The sequence below is a fragment of the Astatotilapia calliptera genome, chromosome 8 (assembly GCF_900246225.1).
Source record: "Astatotilapia calliptera chromosome 8, fAstCal1.2, whole genome shotgun sequence".
Classification (NCBI taxonomy): domain Eukaryota; kingdom Metazoa; phylum Chordata; class Actinopteri; order Cichliformes; family Cichlidae; genus Astatotilapia; species Astatotilapia calliptera.
Window position 1 is genome coordinate 16,986,584 of NC_039309.1, and position 18,820 is coordinate 17,005,403.

Sequence of the window (18,820 nt, forward strand, 5' to 3'; positions counted from 1 at the left end):
TTTATTCCATTAAAACAATAGAAATGTTAGAGAACATGTCTCGTGCTCAACGCTCGGTGTTCTTGACTTACATGCAGCCAAATAATGTTTAAGCAGCCATCCACATCCTAAACGGGCTTGTAACCAATTTTCCGGTCAATGGACGACAAGCATTTTGTACACCCTTGCTGTTCTTTTTTTAAATTTTCCCTCTATTCCAATTGAGCACAGCAAACCCAGAAACAGGGAACTGTGTTTCCCAAAAGCTCAGAGAATGCTTAGTGAGGCAGTGAAGGTTAAGTATTCATTAAACCAAGAGGAAAACAGATGCAGCGAAAATCAAATCCACAGCATCCATCCATGTATGCATACGGTTCACAGAGAGAATGTGATGGGAGGACTGATGAGTTCATCTCGCAATATAAACACATCTACGCTTTACTACACACCTAATCTGTATTTAAATTGCACGCACACACCATCTGCATGCGTGCATAAATGCACTCTGACATGACTTCGCATTCTGAGCTTATTATGCAACAAATGTAGTGGCCGATTTGCTTTCATCCGTGAACGCGAGCGACAATGTTAACAATGACAGTAAGTGACACAGAAGTGTTGGTAGCGTAGATGCGATACTCTTTATTGTTCAGTCCCTCTTTGCTGTGACAGTGATGGATAAGGCCAGGCCGCCGACAAAAGGCAAGGACAGAAAAGTACATAAGAACAAACGAGGCATACTACAAAGAGAACAGTTTGGCTGCAACTCAATAAGCCAATTTCACTTTCTTTGCTTGTCATCACTCTTGTTACCAGCCTCAAGGTGCAGCAAGCAATTACGGGGGAAGGAGATGGACTCATTTGAAAGAATACTGATGTACTGAAAACTCTACCCAAAAAGAAGGGAAGCTCCACCACTGAGCATTTTAAGACTACCTGAAATACGTAAAGAAGTGTGTGATGTGCAGCAGTGGTCACAGAGTTTCAGTTTTAAAATAAGCCCTGTGGAGTATTGAGTGCTTTTTCTCCAAAATAAAAGAATTGCAAAGCTTTTTTTTTATGTTTTAAATATACTGCATTGTTTACATCAACAGGAGATCGGGAGCCTTGGTCAAAATAGAAACAGCGTGTATATGGATGCTTCATAGTGCTATAAAAACCCCAAAGCGTATCAATCAGCTGCTTTAAGGGTTTCTTAAGTCTTAAATCACAAAAGCTTTTTGTTATTAGCGGGAGCTGCACAAATCTGATAAATTAGCTCCTTGTTTCTGTCTTTTAGGTTATATTAGCCACTAACAGCTAAATGCACCCTAAACTTCAACTGCAGCTGTGTGAGCTGTTTGATTAATGTGGACACCATCCAGTCTAAAGCTCAGTGATGGCGGCTTTCTGATTGATGCTGCATACAGTTGCTGTACAGGACACTACCACATATATCGTATGAATATTTGTGCTGAAAAGTTAAATGATTCCCACCTTCACTGTAAAACTGATGAATGAACAGCTGCTTTTTTATTACTACAATGAACACACGACATGTTTGCTAGCAGTACAGATTACACACAATCATGATCTGTGGGCTTATTTTCTATAAGGCAGTTCTGCACCTGCAGTGTTTTATTGTATCACAGTCATATAAAAGGAATGATAATAACTATCTCAGGGATTAAAAACCTGTATGTATTGATGAAAGTCGTGTGACAGTTTCCTGCCACGACTGGAGTGTTTAGCAGCGGCTCGATACTAGTGAGGGTCGTTTTTTGTGTGTTTTAGAATATCAACTTAATTAAAAACACACGAGGCTTATTCTGTTAACCTCCCATCAACAATAGTCAGGAGTGTTTACCACTTTTGCGAGCCGCCCCCTTTGATACAAGTTTCCCAAAGCCCTTCTAACACAATCACTCATTTGAACGTAGTCCGACTACTCTTGCGTAATCTATGCATATGCATGAGCTCCTGCTTTACACCACACTTGATGCTTGGCAGCACTTTGCTTGCACTCTAACAAGCAGCTTTTCTTCAAGTGTTTAGTCATTTTTAAAACATTCATTTGCAACATAACACCGCATGAAAATCTTGCTAAGACACATTAGCAAAACAATCATTAAATATTGAATTGCAGTTCAGTCAGTCGACCTTTGATAATCACCCATATTTATGTAATGAATAGGAGGGTAAACCTCCAAAACACAGCTATTTCACAATCGTGTTTCCCCCCTCCCAAAAACAAACCAGTTTAAAATATAATTAAAAAGAGTGCAATGATATGCAAATAATTTAAAGACCCATATTTATTTGAAAATGGATGCAAGGACAACATATCCAATGTTATAACTGGTCATTTTTCTAGATATTTTTGAAAACGTGTCTGTTTTAAATATGATGTCTCTTGTCCCAAAGACACAATGTTTTCCACTAACTTGCATAATTTTAGAACTGAGGACACCAGCTGCTGTAGTTCTAAAAGTGAAATATTTTATTAATCTTACTTTTTAAAAAAATAAGATTTCTAATGTTTCACAGTTTAGAGCCTCCTTTGTCATATCTTTTGTTTTCGTTTAGTAATAGGTCTGCACTGCAGGTTGGTCAGATTAACAGCCGTGCTGTTGTGACAAAATGCATTGTCTTGGAGAAATAATGGGTCAGCATTAATGGTGCTTTATAAATGTGCAAGATGTGCCTCAGTGCTTCCTGTGTACCATTTTCAATATCATGAAATCATTTGCAGATGATCGCGTTCTGTTTATTAGCATTTTACAGAAAAGTCAACTTTTTCGGTAAAAGAGTTATTTGGTAAATTTTAGTGGTATTTTGTTATTTTACCATTTTCTAATCTTAAAATATGTACGACACGAATTGATATTACACAAGGACAAATGTACTGGCCCATCTCATTACATCTATAGGAGCTGCTCTATCATGGGAACCGATGCCATGAAGCTCCTGGTGCACAGTTTCTAAGCTGATGTTAACACCTGCAGATATTGAGTCACTTTTATGCACTGTGTGCCTCAGCACTCGGCAACACTGCTTTGTTACTACACATAGTCTGCAACTTTGTGGCTCGAGTTGCCGTTCTCCTAATGCTTCCTCTTCTAAGTGATACCTCTCACAGTTGGTTGCGTTTGTAAAATTTGCAAAGGTGGAGCACACTGCTAGGTTCTTGATTTTATAGACCTGTGGCAATGGGACTGAAAACCCCTGAATTCGAAAATAAAGAGGTGTGGGCCAATATTTATGTCAATATTATGTTTGCATTTACTCATAAAATGTGGCTGCTTTTATTCTAAGTCACAATCGTGGTTATCCCAAACCTTATAACCGTGCATCAAACTAAGATCACTGGTTATGTGATCATGTATTTTTGAGAGGACATACGAATTTACACTCATTTACAGCAATTCATTCATTTAGCAAGGGGCTATTCAAAAACTATGAAGGAAAGGAAAAAGGAAAGACTTTTTTTTTTTCATTTTTAAGAAAAACTGACTCCCCAGACTTTTTCACAGTCTCTTAGATATTTTAGTTTACCAGTGGTGTTTAAACCAAATCCTTTACCGTGATTATTAAATTGGATTTCTAACTTCTTTTGATAATTACTGCACCCATGGTAACATTAAGTTATGTTACACATATCACAGATTTTCTATAAAAGTCATATAATATATCAGAAGCAGGAAGAAGGAATGCCCGTTGCCTGGTGGTCCACGCCACTGATGGTGAATCAGTGTTGTCCATAAATGTAATGGCACTAAAATGCTGAGACATAAGCAGAGAAAAAAAATCATTTCCAACCAAAGACTTTAATCCCCCCCTTTGACCTCCTTCACATGCAAACCCGTTCCCTACCAACCCAGAGCAGGAATGCAGCTACAAATACTGTAGGCACTGTGACCATGAAATACTTTCACTACAAAACTTAAGAAAAACAACATGTCCCCATCATCCCAGTGTGTTTGAGAAAATAGAGAGGATTCCAAGCTAGTCCATGTGCAGCTTATAGAGTCTTACAAAGAGTCTTGGCAGAGAGTCTTTCAGTCTCTCAGTGAGGTAAAAGACACTATTTGATTGGGTCCATCAATAGGCAGTTTCAGGGGAGCAATTCATCCCTTACTTAGCCAGGCAACACAAAGAAATCTTTTGATATTCTCCTGGAATTGCCTGCAGTGAAGGTTTAGGTGACCCAGGCGTTTTATCTGTAACGCCTTTAGTGTCCTTCAGATGCTCCAAATGTCCTTTCACACATTTGAGCCTGTGGTTCACAGTCCAGAGGCACTGCAACATCGTCCCCAGATCTGAGTTCGAAGGCCCTCGGGTTAAAGGTCACCACTCTGAGGTTCAGGTCTGGCTTCCTGGGTGTTCCTGCGGCCCAGTCTGGGAAAACGTGACGAAGTTTTCGACCGTGGCGTCTTGGCTCCGCCATCGTTGGCTTGGGGTGTGTCTCTAGATAAGAGAGAACAGCAGGAAGGAGAAGAAAGACACGTGGAGTTTAAACGAACATCTGCTGAAGTTTATTACCAAGTTTATTATTCAAACACACCACTGATGCTGCGTCTGGTGGAATAAATGCATCATTTCCCTTCTGCCACAGAACCTCTCCCCTTTGAAAACCAGCTAATAGATACATTTCCATTTTGCTTCTCTAATTGACTGTTTGTTTCCCTTTAGTTACTATTACTACATCTGCCAAGATTCTCTCTTGGATGGCTCATTTGCAGTTTACAAAGGATTCATTATTCAAAATTTGGAGCAATTTTTGAAACATGAGGTCATTGCTTTTAGACAGAGGGTGACAAGAACAGACTTCTCATTTCTAATTAGTGTGGTTTTTTTCTGTGACTAACTGATTAATTCAGGAATACCTGTAAGTACCACTACATGGACTATACACATGATAGTCACATGGGAATAAAATTAAAGAATTGTTTTTCCAATTCAATGCAATTTTATTTATATTGCGCCAAATCACATCAGTCGCCTCAAGGCATTTTGTATTGTAAGGTAAAGACAGTGAAATAATAGCAAGAAAACCCCAACAACTAGCCCCGCCCCCCATAAGCAAACACTTGGCGACAGTGGGAAGAACAAACTCCCTTTTAACAGGAAGCCAGCTTTTGTGTTGTAAAGCCACAGAGTCCTGTCATTAGTTGTGTAATTATAAGAAACGTGAGATCGAGTTCTAAAAGCCTCTTTTTCTTGGCTTACATATTTGCTTGGATTCCTAATCAAATCCTAAAACAAGACAAAATCCTTTAAACTGGATTACATAAACTTTTATAATATAAATTTATATAAACTTCTGCTACAGTGTGAAAAATGTTGCAGTATGTAAAGAAATCCATGGCTTGAGCTTTTGCAATGATTGTATAATCACTGTTAGTTTCACCCTTTTTTAATTTCAACCTGATGACATTGAACGAGAGCCACTTGTCTAACAAAGGAAATCAAAGGCAGGAGACCGAACACATCGAGTCGAATGCTTTCTCTGTGCACCTGTGTTCTCCTGCTCAGATTTGATTCCTTTCAGAAACAACCAGCAGCGACTGCAGCAAATTAATCATTATTTCTCAAATACAGCATATAAGCCAGTCACCTCTCACTGCTGCTGGTGACAAAACTGTGACCATTAAGTGTAAATAAAAAATGGACAGTCAAAAAAAGTCAGCCATATTTTTTTGACACCTTTAGAAGCTAAAATTCAGCATCTCGGCTGCTTCACAACAAGCAAAAGGTGGATCAGACTGAGAAATCAGGGACACTGTATGCTCATATATACTTGGTCAATTGCAAAGTGGCCTCAACCTAAAGTAGACCCTTGTTTATTGTCAGTTTTGGCCTAAATGGGACCACTATTTATACAATATTTTTGATTAAATACCACATGACACTAACTTTAGGGCTTGAACTCATATCAGAAGAGTGTTTACTGATGTCTTTTTTGCAGTATCCTGCTGCACTTGGTTTCACCTTTGTTACCTGAATGCGCCATCTTTCTCATACACTCTGTGGCAGTGACTCTGTAATAGAAGCAGTGGGTTCAACTGTTCAAGTAGCAATAAGGAAGAGAGCATCTCCTTCTTGATGTCCAATTGGCCCAAATTAATGATGCGCCACAGCTGCTGGAGGTATGATTAAGATTAGCGGGGACATCTGAGCTATTCAATGTCAGGGACTTTCATTTCCACTCGAACAATACGGGCTAAAAATAAACACACTTGTGGCATGGTGAATGGGTGGAAGGCAGCAGGGGCAAAAAAGCTTCATGGTGGCGGATCCCAAAAACTCTGTCATGTTAAAACAGATGTATACATAGAAGGAACAGTCACAGCACAGCCCTGCAAGCATACGTTTGCATTCAAAAATGCAGTATATAAATGCATGACTCACAAGTGTCTGTGTCATAATCATCAAGATCAGAGAGCTTTGGGCTACAGCGAACTGCCTCAGATCAATTAATATATGGTGAATATTTTTTCCCCCCTCTGGCATAACGTACATTTAGCAGTGGCTCAAGTACCACTTATTCCCAGACCTCCACTGCACCAGGCAGACTCAATCAAACACAGTCACACTATTTGAATTTGACAACGATTGGGAAAAAAACTGATATGATGGGGAGTTTTATCAGCAAAAATCATACTAAATTGAGTGCAGCATGCAGAGTTGAAACTGCAAGCCACCTCATTTATTCATAGCAAACTGTGTAAAATAGCAAAATGTGTCAAATTAATTAGGCCTATAGATTTTTTTTCCTGCCTCTCAGCATGTGTTTGTCCTCCATTTGGACACGATATTGATTTGTGCAGGATAATAACTTTCCCAGGCACTGTTGGAATATTAAAAACTTGAATGAAGAGAAATCTAATTAGAGTAAACAGGAGCACAAATACAAGCACGCAACTAAATGACTGCCTAACCCAAAGGTAGGTTATAATAAACAGTACAGTTTGAATAATTATCAATTCTCGGCCATACACACGCAAACAATGCACCACCGCAGTAAAAGGTTGTATACTTATTCTGAGGTCAAACTGCCTGAAACTCCTCAGCAGTGAGATAAAGGTCTACAAAACTCTTTTTTCCCCCTGATGCAGCAGGTCAGTAAGGCGAGAGCCCAGATTGAGTACCGTGTTCTGAGTAAACTGCAAAAGTGGTGAGGTTGAGCTGCATACTAAGTGGTGGCGAATCTAGGAAGAGGTGTTACCTCGTCACTGTTCCAGACAAGTGAGGAAAATTGCAGCATGCAAGACCGGAGAGAGTGTGGAGAGAGACGAAGATCTGCGGCCAGATAAGTGTTGGCCACCAAACAAAGTGTGTGCCTTATTTCTTAAAAAAACACAACAACAAAAAACACACTGCTGTAACTGAAATGGTAAATGAACTGCTTTTCTATGGTGCTTTTCAAGTCACAAAGCATTTTACACTACAATCAATGATTCACACACACACACACAAGAAAAAAAAAAAAATCACAGCTAGGTCTGCCCATGTTCGCCTCATCATCAACAATGAAGGACAGAATCACCGACCTTCTGACTGCTGAACTAGGTGTCTATCACAGTGAAGCTGGTCATTGTTAATAAAACAAGGGTACATCCACGCTAGCAACTTTATAATCCTGCTATCAATTAAGCAAACGTACAGGACATTTATTGGCTCTTCTGAAGTAAGTTTTCATTTGAAAAATGATCTTAAAAACCAAATCAATCAGTAAAAACTCCCATAAAATTGTGCACTTGAAAAATAGACTAAACTGTTTATAAAGCATCTTCTGTTTGCTTTTCTAAACCTTAACTTTAGCATTTTTGCTACCACCATGTTGGTTCATTGGAGCCAGAAGTCTCCAAACTTGAATAAGGTGCCTAAATGCCAAGTTATCAACTGATGCTAGAAAATTCTGTTAAAATGCTCCAAAAAAGCTAAAGAAGTCACTTGAATTAGCTTAGCTTAGAGCAGTGCTTCCCAACCACTGTGCAGCGACATATAGGTGTGCCATGAGAAATGATCAGGTGTGCCGTGGAAGATTATCTGGTTCCACCTGATTGGTACTCTCAGCGATTGGCTGAGTAATGGGCAGAACAATTACATTCTCTTCCACTAGAAGGCAGTACAGCTACCTGCTCTAATTAAGTGAGTTGCCAACTGCCAGTAAAACAAAAGAAGAGGCAGGGCATAATAGCGATAGCTAAATATTTAAAAAGAAAAAATCTGACCTGTGTCCTGGAGACAAACCGAGCTAATTCTGCTATACCTGGTGCACAGGGAAAAATGATCAATGTGCTTTTTGTGATATTTTTGTTTGGTGGTGTGCCGTGTGATTTTTCTAATGTGAAAAATGTACCGCGGCTCCCTTAGGTTGGGAAACGCTGGTTTAGACCTATCAGCTACAGCTAGTCAATCAAAGTGGCCACTGGACTCCCTTTAAGCATCAACTAAATCCTAAATGGGTGAGTTAGAAACTAAACCCATTTTCTGGTTTTATTTAGTGAAGACAATCTTTTTAATGTGTTAGATTTATGCATTTTAACATGGGAATCTCTGGAAACGGACTCACTTTTCCTTTTTTTCCCAATTTCTTCCTACACTTCAACTCCTCATAAACAAAGTTTCAAGTAATATCAAAAAGCACAAAGCGTTTACTTTTAGAGCCTGCCTCATGTAACCACTCGAGGAACACTGCATGTTAATTTAAGTGTGTTGTGCAGTGAAAAAAACAAACAAAAAAACACTGAAGATCACAGAAGATACAGCATACTGACATCAGATAGGATTTAGTTACACAAACTCTTTGTACTCTTTGTTTCGCATTAGAGACGTTTGAGCCTCTGGAAATAAAGACACCGTCCACTGTCACTTTAAAATCTCATCCTGTAACAGACTGCTGTGATCAAATAGATAAGCGTCAGTGCTTATGTCAAAATAATGCTAAGTAACGGGAACACTTCCAGCTCTCCGACACTTCGGACAAACCACAGGAGGAATAGTAGTGTTATAGCTGTTTAATGACTCAGCGATGGTAAACTTATTTTTGAAGTTTGTGACAAACAACCACGAATTTTCAGGTGTTGACGTCACTGCTTCAGCAGCAAAAAGCTGTCATATCAATTCTGGCTTTGATTGATGCATCTCTCTCATAGCGATCTTTGAGCCACTGAATTTTGTGTCTTTTTTCAATGCACTGCAAGATTTGTCATCTTGCATTTGTGGATCTTCAGTCTTAGTGTTTGCCATTGTATCTGCCAAATCAGCAACCATACCTGCTGGCATCTTGTAACCCCAGACAAATATTGGCTGTGCACAGTTAACAGAGGGGGCGGGGAAACAGCTATTAACAAAGTGAGCTGAAAAACTCATGTGCACAAATGCACTGAGTATCTGAAACTGTGAAGTAAACAATCGAGAGCTACTTTTGAGGTGAAGGTCACAGTTTATGTTAATGTTTCTCTCTGACACTGTGGTCAGATAATAGAGTGATGCATGGTTTCTTTAAAGGCCGAGCGCTACTCAACCTTGCGCCTCCTCCACCTCCAACCCCTCCCTCTTCCTCCATCAACAGGTTCATGACCACATTATTCAGGTGCTCATTCCTCACCACAGAGGTTAGACATCATGAAAACACCAAAGGCAACATTATCAAGGGCTGTTGAGATGCACGGCCCCTTACAAACCCACAGGAGTCGGTATTATTGTGGTACAGTATGCTGATCTGAGTTGATGAAGTGTCATCTACGATTTCACTGAGTCGTGTGTAAAGACTTCAGCGTCACTACAAATTACAACAAGAAGACAACAGCTATTCAGCAACTGACATATTTAGAGGCTCTCTGCTACATGCTACACGTCTGCTTGCACACCGACTACAAAGCTTAGTTGTGCGATGGTGTCACTACGGTTACACTACAAACCAGAGTTTTTTTACTTGTAGTTTTAATTGAAAACCAGCACAAATGAGCTTGTCAGCACATTTGTTTTCCCTTTCTGCTCTAATACTTTGTTGTCTAAAAACCACACACAGAAAATATAAAATCTCAAGGACATGCTTTAAATGGGTACACACTGAGATGTACATCAGACACCAAATGACAAGGAAGGACTGCAGAAAGACTGCAGAGTTATACCACACACACAGACACACACAGACTCACTCCTGAGGTGAAAACAATATCATCCACGCTGGAAAAAATGTAGTCGTTTCATTTTGAAAGATGACGCCGATGTCTCGGGAGAAGAAACAGCATTCCACTCGGATGGCGCGACAGGTCAGACATGCTGGCTGATCGCAGTAAGTGGAAACTGATGTGAATATTGACAGGAAACGACTGGAACATCTCATTTTGAAATGTAGCCTGGGCGGTAGGTGGGCATCTGAGGCATGAGTGTGTGTGAGAGTGTGTGTGTGAGTGTGAGAGAGAGAGAAAGAGGGAGAACATACTGTGTATTTTCCATGTGTGAATATGAGTGTTAAAGTCAGGGAAAGTTTGTTTTCCAGAGACTTCCAGGATTCTGTCTGCTCGCTTGTATCCTGTGCAAACTCTTCACACAACACTAGTGACAGTTAACGCTTCCTACAAAATGTTGTATATTACAATGATATAATAAACAGAGACAAATGCCAGGAAGCTGTTATTTTTTTCTTTTTAGATGTTGTGTATGCAAACAGTGGTTAAACAAAACCTTTAAATAGGTAACCATGGGGACTATATTTGAGCTTCCTGTAGACAAAAAGCTAACACCTGCATTTGATGATAGATGTTATATAAAGGAAACTAGAAAATTATTTACATTACTCCCACTCAAATTAGTTGAGAGTTTCTTAGAAATTTCTGGCAAGATTTCTCTCGGAAGTTTCTATAAGACGACGCCAACCTTTAACAGACACGATCTGAACATGTGCTAGAAGCTGTTACCTGAATCTGTTGCACCTACGCACACAACTGCATGTCATATATTTAAGCTAATATTCTGTTTTTCAGGAGCTTATGTGTGACCACTTACTGACAGAAAGGCAGCAGCGACAGCAGCGTCTCTTTGGTGGGGCTGGCTGTGAACTCTGGCAGCGTCTGGATCAGTTTGTTCATCACCGTGCGAAGGTAGCCCTGCAGCTGCTTCCTTCTTTCCTCCACAAACTTGGCATCCTGAGACAGGTGAAGAAGAGTTAGTCTGAAATAGACACTGAGGTTAAAGCTGCACCTGAATACATACATCATGGACTGCGTGTGACAGGATAATATTTCCTCATAGCACCGAAACCACACATGACTCTGCCTTAGAATTCATTTTCTTTTGGACTTCTGACCTGCTGATTTGGGTTCACTTTAACTGCTATTATCAGTATAGCACAATCCCACTGCAAATACAGCAAATTTTATTGGAGGATTTAGCCAAGTGCCAATGAAGGTGGACGTTTTCAATGTTAGGTTTACTGCTGTTCAGCTAATAGTTAGCAAGTGCTTGAAGACTAGCTGGCATCTGACATGAAAACTACATGTGACTGTGGAAACCTGCTAACAACCACAGAAACTCCTCTTCGTGACCAATTTCATCTAGTGACTCGCAGCAATCACTTGCTATCCAGTGGTTGCTCGTGGCCAGTGATTGGTCTTTAGGCTCGTGAAAACTGAGGCGTAAAGTAATTTAAAAAATAAATAAAGGAAAAAAAGCGCGTGTACGCCATTAGAAGAAATCAACGTCAACATTTGGAAAGGTCAAAGAGGACCTTTTTGTAGAAACAATTGCAAATACTGTATACATTTACACATTTACATTTTTCTTTCTTAACTGTATTGGTGACAGGAAGTATGTACATTTTTGCACATGTGTAAAATGACATAGATCATGTTGTGACAAGCTGACCGGGACCGTGGAAAGGTAAGGAGTTGCAAATTGTGACTTAAAGACATGTAACTGACGTGCCAGATTCAGATCCTTTGCAGGTATCCTCTGTGATGAATGGCTTTCAGTTTTTCTAGCATCCATACAAACCAAAAGCACCCTGCTGACTCTCTGCCAGCGGCCAGGCTGTCCAATCCTTTCCAATCTGCTCTGACAAGAGATATTGCATAATCCAAAAAATAAAAAGCATTTTTTAGGATTACCACATTTATTATTTGTGTTGATTTTGTCGTTTCATTTCTGATGTTGATAAAGCGCAGTGTTCTGAGCATTCAGACCCGCTTCTACTGTGCGACTCTGAAGGCAGAGGCACAGAGCCACATGGCCAATGTGAGCATGGCTAATCGGCATCCAGCAAGGCTCAGAACAAAGCCTGGGCAATGCTCCGTGTTACTCTCTGGTGTTTTGGGACTGGAACAAACAGCCATTGAAGGAGGCCAATATTTCCCTTTTTTTTTCCCCAACTACTGCTTCTCTTTTGATCTCAAATCCCAAAACGCATGTGATTTAATTGTTATGGCTTGAAATGCACATGTGGTTCTTTTGAACAAGAAGAATGAATACCAAGGCTGAATATGCAACCATGGGAAAACAACGCTTTATTTTAAGAAGATACAGCATGTGATAACACATCCAAAGAACAACTCACAATTAAAGTGAGAGCACAGGAGTGATACGGTCTTTCTTTTTTAAAAACATCTGGAATGCTTGGTGAGTTTTCTCAAAACTCATTTTCCAAGGAGCAGCCACATTCACACTTCATTCCTATCAATGCTTAAGAAATAACTATGGCAAATGCTTATAAATAAAGACAAAGCAAACACCAGGAGTCTTCCAGCAGTTTTTTTAAGATAGGAAACCGTCTGTATACCTGCGACACGATGCCTTACAGACAAATTGTGACTCAAGATTTGTTCCTTTCATGGGAACAAATCCACACCTCACTGACAACTATATCACTTCTAGTTTGTTAAACAGTGGCACTGATGCTGATAGGACAGCGCAGAGCAGACAGAAAAGTGGGAGACGGTGAGAGAAAGACTCGTAGGTAAGTATTCATGTGCTGTTCCCAACTAAAAATGAACCCGCCTAAAATCTCACATTTGAGTTGCAAGTCCTACATTTCAAAATTGATTAATTTAGATGGATAGCAAAAGGAAAAGAATTCATTTATTTTCCCATCCCAAAGTCAAATTAAATCAGTTTAACCCACAATACACACTTTCAGTCGGATCTTACACGCGACGCACGGCAGTGCTCCGATTACATCAAGTAGCACAGGACGTGGAAGCTAAAACACTGAATCCTCACCGGTTTTGCCAAAATGTTATCATACATTAATTTGAATTCTTCCTATTAAATATGAGAATATATTATATGATTTAATACTGAAAAACTGAACAAACTCAGTTTGGATTTTGTGTTTGAACATGAGAGGCACTCTCAAACCTTTAAAATGTACTTTAATTATTTTTAGATTATTCTTTTATCCTATCCTTCATGTACTTTATTTGAAATTGTTCAATAATGCAATGACTGGATTTTTCAATTATTGCTATTGTGAACTACAGAAAAATGAACTGAGCTGAGCCCAGTTATCTCTTGTTTGCGTGTGCAACCTCGGAAAAGCTCATTTTAATAATAATAATAATAATAATAATAATAATAATAATTGCATTTATATAGCGCTTTTCAGGACCCCTCAAAGCGCTTACAATTCTACTATTCATTCACACACACATTCACACACTGGTGGAGGCAGCTACGGTTGTAGCCACAGCTGCCCTGGGGCAGACTGACAGAAGCGAGGCTGCCATATCGCGCCATCGGCCCCTCTGGACATCACCAGTAGGCGTTAGGTGAAGTGTCTCGCCCAAAGACACAACGACCGAGACTGTCCGAGCCGGGGCTCGAACCGGCAACCTTCCGGTTACAAGACGAACTGCCAACTCTTTGAGCCACGATCGCCCTTAAATGGGGCCCACAGAAACTCACCTCTCTGTCAGCATAAAGAAGTTCACCTACATATTTAATCCCTCAGATTTTTCAAGATTTTTCTACTCACAAAGAAATCCTGTTGTAGCACAGAAAGAAATTGATCAGCAACTCCTTGGGCTTAATTTCTCAGAAATAATAAATGAGTAAAATTACAGGAAAAGTTCTGGCAGCGTTTTTGCTATGTCACAGAAAATGTCCTTTTTTTCCTGTAGTCCCATAGAAAAAACAAAAACAGGAACAGAAACTTTCCTGTCATTTGATTGTTTATCTATTTCGTTGTTGGCTTGGTGTTGTATGATTGACCATGAGGGATCAAAAGTTGCAAAAAATTACAATACAATAAAAAAATTTACAATTAAAAAATACAGTAGGAACTATAAAGTCCTTCAAAGCCATGAAGTGGACCAAATTACGGTGTTTGCCAGGATGATTCTGGCCCTTGGGCCTCGTGTTTGACAGTCCTGTGGTAAAATATGTTTAGAATGAAGATGTTAAAGGTTGGATAACAACAACTAGTTATTATTATTTCAATCATTAATCATTACTAAAATCTCTACATTTCTACCAGTAGTCTTTTTAGCCTTGAGTCACAGCAGAATGGCAACAGTAATAATAACCAAGCTAAGCTGAACTTTGAATAGTACACTATTATTGCATATTTCATACAGGCAGCAAATACTAAAGGACCTCTTTAGGTCTAGCACTGCTCGGCTTAAAACAATTTAAAGAAAATCATCAGCACTTTTCTCTGTGCTGAGTTAGTAACTGTATAAATCACTGCAATAAACACTGTAAATGTGGTGACAAGAAACATCCTCTGTGGGAGGATATGAGCTGCGTTCGGTGCAGCATTTTCAAATTTTTCCAGTCTGAACCTACAAAAGTTAGGTAGATGATATGCAGGGCAACAGCTAGAGAGAACTTTAAAAAAAAGTTCATTGTAGCCCCAAATAGAAGATAAGTATGTAAGTTCAGCAGAGTGGGAGTGGATAACTAAACTCAGCTGCATGCTGGGTAAAGCAGACGGGGGTAAGAGCGGGTAAATCTGATGTGTCAGATTAGGCTGTGCATGCCAGCACGGGTTTCATGCTATGTCGACACAACAAGGGACACCCTGCCTGCTTTCACGGATGTCAGAGCAGTAATAACACTAATGGACATCATGACAGACTCATCCTCTTGTGGAAAAACAGAAGTTTAAAGAGAGGCCAGGTGCTGTGTCTTGTTTGCAGAGATGAACAAGAGGGCAGAGCAGAAACTACTGTGGCATACTGATGCTGGTACAAGGCAGATGCTGTCCTCTTAAATCTGTCCTCTTACCTCCTGCTATCATAACACTGCTCTTTACTTGCTCCCCCACACTACTACACTCGTGTGATATCACAAGGACATATAAACATAAAGGTGATGTTTTATGAGCATCTCAGTGCTAAGCTTTATACTGTGTGTCACACAGACTGTTCAATCAAGATGGAAAAAAGAAGAAGCAGCAAGACCGACTGTTTAGTAAAGTCAAAACTAAGATTTTGCATTTTTGTATGTTATAGAACATCTGTTCACTAGATATTATGAAGCACGTTGGATTGGTACATCTAGAATAAAAGACTGATTAGAAGCAAGTCGTGCATCTTGGCATTGCCTTCATTTTAAATTCCTTATTTACATAAAAGGGGAGACAGCAACAATTTTCATTTCTATGGTCCGAAGGACTCGCATTCATGAAATCAAAAGACAGATCTGATTTTTAAAAATGATTTTACATTTTGATGTCGCCCAAAATGAGATTCTTCAAAGCCCACAAGTTATAGTACAACTGCTACAACACAAACACTGCAAAACATTACAGCTTCATTAACTGCTCAGTGCAGAGCGCCGACACATCGACATCTGTGGCTCGTTCCACCACAGCACTAAACTAATGCCATGCTAATTCACATGAATAAGTTAACCAAGTGAAACAATAACTACACCTTCATATATCATTTCTGTGATAAAGAGCAGAGATGCCTTGTAAACTTCAACTGTGTATAAGTCAGTGTGACACTACGGCTGGCCCATATATTTCCTGTTTGGGCTGTTAGCTGGTTCTTTGAGGGCAAAACCAGGACAACCCTCATCTTCTTACTCCTGTAGTTAGCCACATATTACAAAGCAAACTTTTCCCATCTGACTGCTCCCGCCACTGATGATGTAGCTGATATAAGAACTGACAAAGACTTAGAGTGAGTGATCTGCGATCTTAAAACATTTAGTTAGATTAGCTAAAGTGTAAGTGCAGTAACGACCCTGTTTCTGTCCTTTTCATGGTCAACATTAAACCCTTGTTTCTTCTCTGCTGTGGTAGTTAACTCAAGCAATGTCCATTAATAAGTCTCTAAAGTCATTTGTTGCAGGAGAAATTGGGGTTGTGTCAGAAAATGCAATGCAAATGCAAATTCCCACTACTGAGCCATAACGACTCAACAACATGGTCTTAAAGTGCAATCTAGATACATGACATTATAATAGCAGCACTAGCTAACATTTAACTGTCACTTTCCCTAGATGTAATCCTTGTTGTTTATTTGATTCTTAGTGTTATTTATGGTTTATTTTGATTTTCATTCATTGCTGAGCCTTTAGCTCTTCTCAACTCGTAGATCTAGTTCATGTTTTACATTTGTGGAGTCCCTTCTGTGGTTCCACCTTCTGTTACGTTCATGCATGTTCTATGGATCCTTGTTCCAGTGTGGTTGTTATTCGTCTGCTGCTTTGCTTTGCTTTGCTAGGCCTTCCACTCTTGTGTTTTGCATTTACTTCTACTGCCTCATTGACTTCACCTGCAGGATTATACACCCCTGATTAGCCTTCTGTGTATTGTCCGTCTCTGCTTTTCTTTGTCATCTGTAATCCTACCCTGTCTGTTTCCCTCTGTCTTATCAAGTGGATGTTGTTGCCCTGCAATTCAGTTTACTGGATCTTTTGTTATTGGAACTCTGCATTCTGCATCCTCTCGCTGGACATCTACGCCGATCTGCCCCGATCGGGGATTATGAAATGGTCGTGTAATGACAGACGGAAAAGCTGAATATATAGCACACATATGTACACACAGCACAGCTAAATGTCACCTCCCAGAGAGACAGATAAGCAGGAGACAGGAGCTGCCAATGGAACAGAAGTGTAAAGTAGTCACATATGCGTCAGGGTCTCCACAAGTACTCTGTAAATTTGCTGCCAGCTTTTCGGTATTCAAGTCTGGAGGAGGGAAGGAAAAAAACTCTAAATAGATAGTCGGAACGACGGAATGTTGCCTGGCAACAGAAAAACTCATTTAGAAGTGAAAAGTAACTACACCCTACGGTATCAAACATTCTTACCCCCCTGAGATAAAATCAATGCCTTTGACCAAGACTTCGATCCTGCTTGAGAATCTCGAATTACTGTGTTTACAATGAAATAAATTCCTGCTGTGGTTTTTTCCCCCCTTTTAAAGAGAGAAAGGGCAGATTTAAGGACTTTATATGATAGAAGCCTCAGGCAATGCCGTTTTTTTCTCCCAGCAATTCGCATAGTTATTAGAAGCAACATTTAAACACAGTGCTTTGAAAGCATCTGGCACTTGGTGTCTATCAGGTATTTCCTGGAAAAGAAGGTTTTTCAGCACTACCTACTCAGGTGAAACAAAAAAAATTATCATAATGAGCTACCCTTAGTCATCACATTAAAGAAGAACATCAACCTGGGCTCTGATTTAGCCTGCAGTCCACTTGAATTAAGAGAAAGGACAGCAGTGGTACATGCTGGCAACAAAACAAGGTCAAAATGTTCCACAAAGTCAGCCCACACTGGACCACAGTGGGGCTGAAGAGGCTTCTCTCTTGATGCCTTGTTTAAACACTCTCAAAACTACGGGTCCGGATCATGAATAAAACATCGCATGCAATTCAAGAATGCCCATGCAAGACCTTCACAACGTCTCCTTTGTCATAATTAAAAGCATATAACATGCATATTGCATAATATGCGAGCACAACATACTAAGACTTGTTAATAATTCACTGTGTAGTTTCTGATTAATTAATCAGGCCGGCCTCGGCACTCTACTCACTTTTTGTCACCGTATGCATAGATGGGCCAACCGCCACCAAGGGCCATGCTACTTTCAGGAAACCTAAACAAACGTTGAATGATTGTGATCACTGTTCACACCCTTGAATTCACATCAGACTGTTTTAGCATTTTGTGCATTTTAATGTATCACACTGCTATAAATGAGTAAAGCTCATGACCTGGCTAATATCTGCTGCAGATTTGAGGTATGATCACCAAACCCAGCATGACCCATAACTTCACAGCTGTATCTTAAAGATGTAGTTTTTATACATAAGCAAGGAGCTGAATACATTTGGCATCAACAGAGGTCATGGACAATATAAAGAGACCGCTTGCATGGTTTTAGTTGCAGGAGGAACACAGGATACTTAAAAATCACTTAAACCATTTGATGCCAGAGAAACACCACATCTCCCACCTACCCCATGCTGTAGGTGATTCAGTGCCATTAATCAGCAGCACACATGAAATCTGTGTACTCTGGTTCAAAGTTTCAGCTCTGTTGCACTTCTAATCATGCACAACAGTGGCTTCAGAGTACACTCCTTCACCTTTGAGTACACAGTGAATATAATCAAAAATTAAGCTTTTAAGGAGCTCTTAAGTTACACTTTAGAGATACTCTTAAAGCTTTTAATTGCCTTTCTAATAACCAGTGTAGTGCTGTGTGCATATCTTGACAGACTGTAGGATTAAAAGTGACTACCCACCTCTACTGCTCTCTTAGTACTTTGATAATGCTCAATGACCACAGGGGAACTATCCTACTATTAATGCCAGGGTACGCTTGAAACAAGCTACCCTGACAATTATCAGACCTGTTTTCTGACCTCATCTGCAGGAAAAGTTTTCA

The 18,820-nt window shown here is 39.8% G+C and overlaps 1 protein-coding gene across 2 annotated transcripts in view; it reads right to left on the reverse strand.

Moving 5' to 3' along the window:
* Positions 1-595: 595 nt before the first annotated feature.
* snx29 (sorting nexin 29) overlaps positions 596-18,820 on the reverse strand; it is a 141,341-nt gene continuing 123,116 nt past the window's right edge. For both annotated transcript variants that reach the window (XM_026179080.1, XM_026179079.1), the window contains 2 exons: positions 10,978-11,117; positions 596-4,425 (listed from right to left, as the gene is read on the reverse strand). In XM_026179080.1, coding sequence (XP_026034865.1) covers positions 4,299-4,425; positions 10,978-11,117 — 267 coding nt within the window. In that variant the 3' untranslated portion in view covers positions 596-4,298. The remainder of the gene's footprint in view (positions 4,426-10,977; positions 11,118-18,820) is intronic.